Consider the following 11,269-nt stretch of genomic DNA (forward strand, 5'->3'; position numbering starts at 1 on the left):
AAACCAATGTTATTTTCAAACAACAGGAAAGGAAAAAAGGAAGAAAAAAGAAGATTAATTAGATTTTCCTAATAAATGACTAATTCTATTTAATGATTTAATTAATTTTTTAATTATTTCTTGAGAAAAAAGGAATAAGTTAAAACAGAAATACACATATATATGAGGTGGACCCAAACGTTTTATTTTTTTCAATTTATTTTTTAAATTAATAATTTTTTTTTTACAGATTTGGTTTTACATAAATATCCATTTGACTGTTGGCACAAAAATTATATGCACTTGAGGCTGAAGCCTTATAAAAAAACAAATTATCTGCCTGATTTCAAAACATGTCACATCAAAATTTAGATAATCCTATTTTTATGTTAGGTAATGCTGAACTTTTACTTCTTATTCATTTTTAAAAAATATGTTTTGTTATAAAACGAACAGACACCATTTTTTGAGTTCATCGCGTAGCTTGACTTTGATCACTTGTCATTAATAAAGTTACAGCACCAATCTCACCTAAATTTTTACACAAAGTAGCCTTTTTCAAATTATTACAGTAAGTAATATTAATTTATAATCTATTATATTTCAGATCTGCATCTTTAACTGTGTATAAACTACTATTCAATTTGTAAAACCTTTTTATTTTGGAACTACACGATGCAGAAATAGAGGTGGTCAAGGCTCTGTATCTTTGTTATTATTTTCCACTAACGTTTCCTGAAAACTCCAAGACAAACCAGTCATCTCGGAAATCTCATCCACGATTTGATAATAATCTTGAGTGACGTGCAAATTTTTCAAGATTTTCATCATTTAACCTGGTTGAAGGATGGCCAGAAATCTTGAATGATCTCCAAGTGGCATTTCACCTCAATCAATAAATGAATGCCCTTTGAACACCTGTTTTTAATTTAAAATTTCTTTCTTAAAAGTTTTAAGAAGCATTACACAGTTTCAGCAGCTTATTTCTCTAAAAATAAACATAACTTCAAACATACTCTCAGTTCTTAATTAATAACCTTCATAAAAACTGCCAAGCTTCCTTTTAGATACTTGAGAAAAAGGGCTGCAACAATAAAAATTATCTGTAACCGACATAAACAGGATGACTGATTGAAAACTGTGATTCAGAATACCTAATAATGTATCACACAAATACATACAGTTCATGTGCCGTATTTGATTGGTAATTTTTGGATCCTCCTCATAATTGTAGTAAATAAATTAATTAATATTCAATTACATCTACTACACGATATAAATATCAGTAAGTGGAAAGACATGATGTATAATTACATTAATTAGAACTAATTTTGAATTGGACCTACTCAATGAACGAGTATAAAATTTTAGTTTATCTTTAACTTTATTAAACTTCAAAATATGATTTTGAAAAGAATCGAACAGTTTGAACTGTGTGAATCAAAATGGAAGCAACTAATTCAGAATTAATTTGATTGTTGACAGTATAAAAAAAAGTTGTTTTTTCAGAATCATTTCCCATCTGTTGACAACTAAAAATTAAATCTATTTTTATCTATTATCTATTTTAACAATCTTTTTAATAGCAAGTTAGGGTCTATGTAAAATATGGCACTCATATAATGATTTATTTTAAAAACTAATAATTTTTTTAATACTATTAGCTCTATATTTTTATAGCATACTCTTACATATTTTGTGATATATGTATTTTTCTGCTGTGATCAAAGAAAATACCCAAACAAATTAAAATTATAAAAGGCTAATTTTAGATTCTTATTTCACTAATTTAAAAGACAGTCTATGGCTTATTTTACTTATATTTAGAAATCCAATAGGAGAACTTGAAGAAGAAAAATAGTCTGTAGCATTTCCTATGAATATATATGATCTGAGACTTAAGGGACAAAATTTAAGTGAGTGTATGAAGTAAATTTAAGTGAGTGTATGATTTTGTGGGTTGAAGTTAAGCAAAAAATTCAGAATTTTTACTGTAATAAATTCTAACCAGTAATAAATGAGTAGGAACAAGTAATTACTGAACAATTAACTTTCAAAGTAGCTTAAAATTATCCTATAAAATTTTGTTAAAATGATTTATTTAAAATGAAAATTCAAAGTTTTATGTAAACTCTTATTTACTCAAAAATTGTTGTTTAACAGAAGTTAAAAAGTCATTGTTAATTGAAAATAATAATAAATAAAAATAAACAACATTTTTAGTTACACACAAGTGGAGAATGATTCTCCACATGACTTCCTTGTACGCCTATTAAATTACATACACATTTTTAAAAGTACATAAAATTTTATTTCATTAATAACTTCTGATATTTTTTTAATTTTTTTAAATTTTTATTGATTTTATTATTTATCGTAAAAGTTTTTTTTTTTACAATCAGAGGTTAATAATTATTAATAAATCAATATATTTAAATTAAAAAAAAAAATGTTAAAAAGAAACAGGGAGATGGAGTCAGATTCGAACTGATGTGTCTTCCCCTTGTAAGATCCAAATTTCATTAATTAAAATTTTATTTGGCTATAATTCTGGAACTAATGAAGACAAGTACTACTTATTATATATCGCTAAAAAGTTCTCAAATATGGCTTATTACTACAGTTAAGAAAAAATCCAATATCCAATTTTTTTTGATTTTGGGTTTTTTGTACACCTTTGGTCCAGTTGATTGCAATCAAAAGGGGAGGTGCACAACTAGATATTACGACAATCCTAAATCCAAAATTTCAACATTCTACGGCTAATTGTTTTTGAGTTCTGAACACCAACATTTTTCATGATCACAATACTTCCTTTACTTTGTACAAGGAAGTGATTAAGTAATTTTTTAAATGGGTAAGTAACAGTTGTTGGCTGACTTCAAGACTGGCATGATCTACAAATTCAATACAATGTATGCTTATTTAGAAAGTAATTTTAGTTTTTATTAATGATTTTTCTTCATTTTAAGTTCATAATACATATAGTTAGTATATACAGTTCAGACCTGCTTACCCAAACTGTGGTTAACTAAAACCCAGATAATCTAAAATTATCAATAAAAAAATAATAATCCTACATAAATATATGAGCCAGCAACCTATTTGAACAGATACAGTTAAACCCAACTATCAAGGAACTAGCATTTATGATTTTTACTGTACATAATTATACAGAATACACAGAAAAATAATAAAACTGTACATATTCTAAACAAAAATAAACAAACAACATAAAGAAAGTATCTTCATTTTCACATTTACACAATTCATCGTGATATAGACTTACAAACAGACAAGAATATCCATGCAAAAATGGATTGAAAATAATTAGACTTTCAAAATAAATAAAATAAAAAACAAGAACATAATAAAATTAAATATTCAAATAAAAAAAAACAACAGTAAACAAAAATGTAGGTATAATTAAAGAAGCTGATGAAGTAAATACAAAGTGTATGAAAAAGATTACAGGGTTTTAATTTATAATACTTCTTGGTTGTGGTGTACAGTGTTGATTTAAAACTAATATCAAACAGTAAAAAGGCAGTTTACATTGCATGCGTGGCAGTAGATTTATTCCCTATTTTTTTTGCTTGACAGCGCCACTAGCAAAAATGGCAACTACTGAACATTAAGACTATGTTTAATAGTCTGTTAAATGTGAATCTGAAGTTACAGTTCAAAGTGCGTCCTGTAGAGAGTTTAACTGTGAGCCTTCAACATTTATTGATGGCATACTTGGTTTGAAATGACCAGATATTTGTGAAAAGGGAAGAATATGGGACTGCCAGTGTCTGAAGAAAATGTTAAAAGTGTCAGGGAGCTTTTCCTGCGTAATCCTAAATAATCTGTTAAGAATGCTACCTGCAAATTCACAATCCTGGTCATTACAGTATGAAATGTTTTAAGGAATGTTATGATGTGTGTGCCCTGATCTAATAATCAAAACACTGCATCATGATTTACTTTCTTGATAGTATTGTGTTAGTGACGAGTCAATATTTCATGTAAGCAAAAGTTAATACAAATAATGTCTGTACTCAGGAGGTCAGAAAGTCCCCATGAACTCTTACAATGTGAACGGGACTCCCAAAAATTAAATATTTTCTGTGCAATATCTGGACAGTGAGTTTACAGGCTGCTCTTTTTAGTTGAACCAAGAGTATCAAGAACACATTGGAAGTTGCTTATTTGGATAAGCTTTGTACAAGGTGCTTTCCTCAACTGCAAAATGGACCAGGAAATTGTATTTAGCACCAAAATGGTACACCTCTTCATCGGCATAACTCTGTACAGGATTGGTGGAGTAACGTTTTTCCTGACCGCTTAGGTCAGCATGTCTCCAACGATCTTCTGTATATACCTCTACTATCTACTGAACTATCCAATTTGTCACCAGGATTGAAGCAGGTGTTGCTTCCAATACTCCAGTCATGATGGTTAAAATATGGGATGAACTCTCCTGTAGGTTGGATGTGTGCTGACCAACAAAAGGGGCTTATACTGAACTTTTGTAGGAAAAACTGTAATAGCTATTCTTTCATTTTATTTTTGATTCATTAACAGTAATGAATCTGTTAATTTTTTTCTCTTAACTTTGACCTACAGAGGTCAAAGTTAAGAGAAATAAAATAACTGATAATCTTATGCAGTATTAGCTATTTATGTTTAAAAAAAACTATGTCCCAACTGATTCATATTAGATTAAATAAAGCAGTTTACTGTGGTCCCACTATGCCATATTTTACATATGAAATCTATTTTGTAGGATAACTGTCCTTTGTAGGATAACTCAGTAAAAATTTTTATTCAGAAATGTCATTAGTTCTGTGTTAAATATTAAACAATAGTTTTGTAACAATAAACATGGTTGACTAAATAAACATGTTGTCACTTAGTTTCAGATGGTTCCAAATTTGCAAATATATGAAAACACAAATTTTATGTTTGTAAAATCTTTCACTTTACAGAATGAGATGTCCATGATAATAATAAAAGACACTATTCACACTGAACAGCCTAATCTAATGTTATTTCAAAAACCTTATCATAAATGGCAAGTAAATGAACACAAAATTTAAAATACATGAAGAGATTACAGAATAAAAAATTATTAAGAAGCTTACTATGCAGATTTTAAAGTCATAATAATAGTCATTATCATTAACTGATGAATTCTTTCTTTATAAAAGAGGATTTGTTTTTATATTTTATGTATTTAAAACAATTTTTAAACTGATTACACTTTATTAAGACTTAAGTTATAAAACCTGAGTCTGAGCTAGCTTCTTCAGAAACTGCTACAGTGAGCATTGAGTGTTTTTGTTGCCAACACCTGTGGCATTGGTATTAGGATTAGGTTTTAAAAGACTTTTATTGGAAAATTTTATCCTACTAATTTTTAAGTATGCATATATTTAATATGTTGTGTATTCATGTTATTTTGTAATAGTATTCAAGCACAAAAAAAATTGTTTTTCTCATTTTTCTTTTGCCACCTAAAGCCAAGTAATAGGTTATATAAATTCAGTTTCAGCTCTTGTTTAATTTTTTTAGAACAAACTAGTGATAGGCTACTCATTGTTCAAGAGAATATGGCAAAATTTCTATAAACTTACATTATTTAACTGAAACAATTGCTACTTTAAATCAAGTCAACAATACCCAAATCTTTAATAAAAAAAAAAATTAAGTCAAATCAAATTTTTTATACAATTACATGAGATTCATCACAAAAGAAATTTTGAGCAATAACAAAACTGTTGAAGTACATTAGGATCTAATTTCTGAAATGTTGTGATACGGCTACAGCATTATTCCTCTAATGGAACAAATGCTGTCACTGTTTAATTTGTCCACTACGATTTAAGTAAAATGAAATTGGTTTTAACAGTTATGTACAAAAAGTAAGCTAAGGCAGCAATCATTCATGATGTGGGTACAAATGCCGAAACAAATTAGTAGTCTCAAAAGAAATAGAACAAACAATTTTGTTTAAAAAAAAAAAAATTTAAGTCAAAATTTGATTCGGAAATTGAGTAAAAATATGAAGCTAAATTTTTTTTACATTTTGGACACCTAACAATTAGAATTAAGGAATGAAGCAGAAATATCCATCATAAAATAGTTATTTCAACAAATTTACTTACTGTTCTGCACAGAACAAAAGTAACTCCTTTTTATTTGTTTGAACTTATTTTAGAAATATCTTTGTCTATGTTTAATAACCAATATGTTATGTCAAAGCTATGCCCATAAAAATATATAAAAAATTATTTATAAATAAGTTAAATGTTTTGTACATATATAATATAAGTATTCAAAGTGTTCATTTCATGGAAGGAGATTCCCTGCTGATCTTATACTGTCTGCTGGACAATCAGTGACAAGTGTAAGGAAGTTCCTATTCTTCAATTGAAATTGTAAGTTATTCATGAAATATAATATATCAACAGGACTCAAACAGTTTGAAAAAAATTTTAGGACATGCAATTCACTGTAACTGCTTTGTATTTTGATATCTACTAACAACACTACATGGGAATACAATCATATAACATGGTCTTACAATGAATTAATGTGTTTGTAACATGCGTTCCCATACTACAACTCTGGTTCCAAACTATCCTTGTTTTCTAATATAAATAAAATTAAATTTAAAGAACAAATATTGAATTGTATTGATACAAAACTAATTCTTTTCAATATTAATTGCTAGAATGAATGTAGCTTAATAAATGTTTACATACTCTTCAATGTTATTCCCACCAAAAAAAAAAAAAAATATTTAATAACTTATATTTTGTTAGCATATGCTTTATACTTAGCAAAATATCTGGAAATGAGTATGATAACTACATTGGAACTATAAATATATCTGGAAACTGGGCCTTTCAAATAAATATTATCTAATTTAAAACTTAGATAGAGTGGAACACCGATTATTTGCAAGAACACAACTGTATGATTTGCAGCAGCATGATTATGCCAATACTTTAACAGAAGAACACCATAATATTACTGGAAATATTCAAGAGCAAACTACAACTTATTCATAACTAACGTAGGAACAGATGTGCATGCTTATTCCTTTGGAGTTATCAAATTATTAATGGTTTTGGATCTAGAATGTAATTAGTTCACTTAATGAGAACTCAGTTAACAGAAGCTCTAGTGTAAATTCTGAATTATTACAAGTAATATTGTAACATATCATCTGTGACTATGGGGGTGAAATAGATTTTATTATTTTTAATTTCTTTAATATAAAGAAATTTATTAATATGCTTTTAATGAAGATAAAAATATACATTCGATGACCTTCTTTGATAAAAGCAGATCTAAAAAAAAATAAAAAATTAAACATTACTGCTTATCCACACAAATATTTTTAAACAAATATACATAAAATGAATGGCATAAACTGACATATAATTCCATTTCCTAAACTGTTATAAAATATAAATTATTCATCACTTAAGTTTAGAACTGTTTCTTGAAATTACATGATATTAATAAATTAAAATAGATATAATTCGGGGCAGTTTAAATTTTTTATTAATAAATTACATAGTTATTACCTATCACATTCCATAAATGAATGTAACAAATAAATATATATTATTTTTCCAACAAAAAATTTACAACAGATTAAATATGCAACACATAAATTACATTTGAATAACGAATATAAATTAGTAATTGCAATTTTTTTTCCAAGAGATAGGCTAATAATGAAAATTATTCATTATTATAATAGATTACTTATAATATTAACATACATTTATTTCAATACAAATCAGGATACTTACTCATCAGTTGGCAATGCTGACTGCGGAACAAGAGGAGGATGCATAGAATAACTCTGCAGTCTTGTTAATGTTACAGCTGTCCCAAGGCCTCTCACAACTATACCAGACTCCCCTTCCAGATCAAAACACTGTTTGTATCTGAAATTCAATAATTAATTACACACATCTAAATAAATATATTAAAATAAAAAAAAAAATGAAATTTATAACTAAGGTCCACAGAATAACATGTGCAAACTTATCAGCTTAAATATGTGAATTTATAATTATGATGCATCATGGTAAGAGTAGTAAAATCTTTAATGTATTTTGTATTAACTAAACTGAAAGTTACATGATAATAGAAGTAAATGTTGCTTCTGGTTAGTGGAGGTCATGGAAATTGTAAAACAACAAAATCTACTAACTGTATGAGTATTACTTTTGCTGTTCTTGTCAATGAGAATCAGTGATAATAAAAGATTTCGTAACGACAAATCTAAAAAAATTTTAAAAAGGTATTTAAAAAAACTACTTATAAGATTTAAAAGTCTACTACTTTAAAAGTCTCTTTTTGTCCATAGTTAGAGGTTGTGTTGCTGATCACACTGTTGTAAGGTGATGCTAATGGTGATTTTTTTAAATAGGGAGACACATATTAAGAACTTCAGTCAAAAAGTATAAATGATTTGAATTTTGTCTATACATTTAGAATATTGTGTTTTTTGTATGTTTATATTTCAAAATGTTCAAATACGTTAATATGTGGTAATTTTTTGCATTGTAGTTATCAATATTAATAGATTTGTATCTGAGAAGATTATGAAATGTTAACTATGGTGTTGTGAATGTCTTTTTACTGTTAACAGTATATATTTAGGTCTGATTCTTTTTGGCCAATGTGGAACATTATGCAACTGAATCATTACAATTTATTACAGAGGCATTGTGTTTATTTGGTAACTGTGTTTGTGTAAAAGGATTTCGTTTTTTCTGTTCTGAAGGCTACGCTGTACTCGCATTTTACATTTGTGAGCTATCTTCTCTGAGTCTTTGTTTTTATGTATGTTAATGTGATGTATTTTTTGTTTTGTTTGTCTATGTATTTTTATTTATTGTCTGTAGGAGTAAGTATAATGTTAATTTAATATTACTATGACAGTCATAGACAAGAACATAGCAAATTTTCAGGAAAAAGGGTTCAAGTAGATGAAATATCATTAGATTCTCAAAATAAAGTATAAACAACTTTAGTATCAGAGATTCTCATGAAGTTAGAGCATCATGAAACAAATAATTTCTATCAATGAAATTATTATTTTTTTTTATAAATATGTGTTAAATTTTACTGGATTATGAAATGGTACCATTGTTAATAGTATTCACAATTTTATGTATAAGGTAAATTTGAGAAAAATAACCTACATAAATGAGTAAAAATCACCTATAAAAATAGATAAATAAGTAAAAAAAGCCTGCTCGAATTGATAGTTAAACAGATACCTCTTGCTGTACTCTGCATACCTCAGATCCATGTGTTTCCTTATAACTGTATTCTTTTAATTAACTGTCTTTTTGATAGATGTGCTTTAAAATGTTTAAATATAAATCTTCCTTAAAAGTCATCATTTTATTTAATATAATTATTTCATTTACCACTCCACAAATCTCCTTGGTAGTGATATTATTTCTGTCTTTCACGTGGAAGTTTCTGGTTACAAATCCCAGTCAGTCATTTTTCATATAACATAAAATTCACGATTGAACTTGTTATTAGGCTTCAGCCTATTTACATCTGTTATAATGGCATCTGTTAATTATATTTGGCTGTTTATTATTTTGATAAAATGTAGAAATGTTGTCTGTAAAGGGCAATTAGTACTTTCTGTTATGCACAAGGGTTTTGCTGCTTGTGTTAAAACATCCAAAAAAATAAAGAATTTCTACATTATTAAGTCATTATAAATAACAAATAATATGTCTAACTGTACATACATACATACATACATACCCTAAAACAGCATTACCGCCAAGATCTAAAACTTTTAAGCCAATTTTTCGTTGGACTTCTCCTGATAACTTCAAGAATAAAAGTTGTCTTGCTTCATTAGATGCACGAGGTGTCCTTATCTTGTCAATCCACTGATATTCTGGGTCATCACTGACAACTAATTCTTCAACCATACCATGGATAACATGCGTTTCAAATCCATGTGGAATTCCTGTAGCTAAAGTGTAACAAAAAAGAAAGACCTACAATCAGAATTTCAAGAAATTATCTTTATTATCATATGTTATTAATAAAACAGGAAAAAGTAATGCTATTTATCTATTAATTCACTCTGATACAGTAATATTTACAGAAACTTTACAAATAACATTTCAATTATTTTCAAAACAGTAATGTATGAGATAAGAATACATAAAAGTGCTTTAACAAAAGATAATAGTTTAACATACCACTTAAAACTAGAATTATAACCACAACTCAACTAATGAGTTAGAATAAAAAAAATATTACTTACAGCAAAAAAAATGTACTCCACAAGATGATTGGCGGAACTTGTTGAAGTCAGAAAACAATTCAACTTTGACAATAATATTTACTTCACCACGAATTCCATGCATTGTATCATAAACTGGAAACCAACCTGACATTGTTGAACCTAAGAATCAAACTGTGATGTTAAAAGCAGGAAAAACTGTAGTTCATGATTGTATCATGTTAATGAATTAAGATACTTAATAAATGTAATAGCGTTAAAAAGAGAGAGATTATAGTAAGGTCTATATTCAGAATGTTCCTTTGCTAAGTTGAAACAATGAATATCTGTATATTTTCACTATAGAAAGAGGGTGGAATATTAATAATTTGCTTTACATCTTCTGAGCCAGTTTTTCTTATGGCTGTGATCTGTGTAAAGCATCTTGGGTTTAAGACACAAATCACTTAGTTTCTCTGGAAGTTCATCACTATACAGCCAGTTTCTGTGGTGAAGAGAATGAAAATGTCATTTGTAGACCCTGAATATTACCAACATTCTGGAAGGCTTGGCTTTCTGATATGCAACAAAACATTTGAACAAGTGAAGAAAGCAATGGGAAACCACCTCACTTAAACTAGTATGGTTGCACGGGATGCTTATTATTTTTAAAGATGGCTGAATAATGTTTGGGAGTGATTCATGACTCATGTGTTGTAACAAGAAGTAACAAGATGTGCATGGTGATAACAATGGCTGCAATTACAGTTTACTCAAATCCAGAGGAATTCACAGACATAGAGTAAAACAACTGATAGATGGGATACATTAATTAAATCTGTATAATATCTTCAATTGGGAATCACAGGGGAAAAATGTTTGAGGTATTATTTTGTCAAACATCAGACAATATACAGTAATATAAACTTGTAGATAAAATGTTTAATATTACAGAACTCCTTAATCTAAAACTGAAGAATGAATAAAATTATTATAAAATCTATGACAGAAATG

At 27.8% G+C, this 11,269-nt stretch overlaps 1 protein-coding gene across 4 annotated transcripts in view; it reads right to left on the minus strand.

The window, feature by feature from the left end:
• The window catches only part of LOC142327324 (C2 domain-containing protein 5), a 92,428-nt gene extending 81,994 nt beyond the window's left edge, over positions 1-10,434 (minus strand). For 3 of the 4 annotated variants that reach the window (XM_075370254.1, XM_075370253.1, XM_075370255.1), the window contains exons 1-3: positions 10,298-10,434; positions 9,784-10,000; positions 7,794-7,931 (exon numbers count right to left, since the gene is read on the minus strand). In XM_075370254.1, the coding sequence (XP_075226369.1) occupies positions 7,794-7,931; positions 9,784-10,000; positions 10,298-10,430 (488 nt within the window). In that variant the 5' untranslated portion in view covers positions 10,431-10,434. Of the gene's footprint in view, positions 1-7,793; positions 7,932-9,783; positions 10,001-10,297 lie in introns of those variants that run through there. The other variant, XM_075370256.1, reaches the window with a different exon arrangement.
• Between the last annotated feature and the right edge of the window lie 835 nt (positions 10,435-11,269).

Source organism: Lycorma delicatula, chromosome 7 (genome assembly GCF_047948215.1).
Source record: "Lycorma delicatula isolate Av1 chromosome 7, ASM4794821v1, whole genome shotgun sequence".
Classification (NCBI taxonomy): domain Eukaryota; kingdom Metazoa; phylum Arthropoda; class Insecta; order Hemiptera; family Fulgoridae; genus Lycorma; species Lycorma delicatula.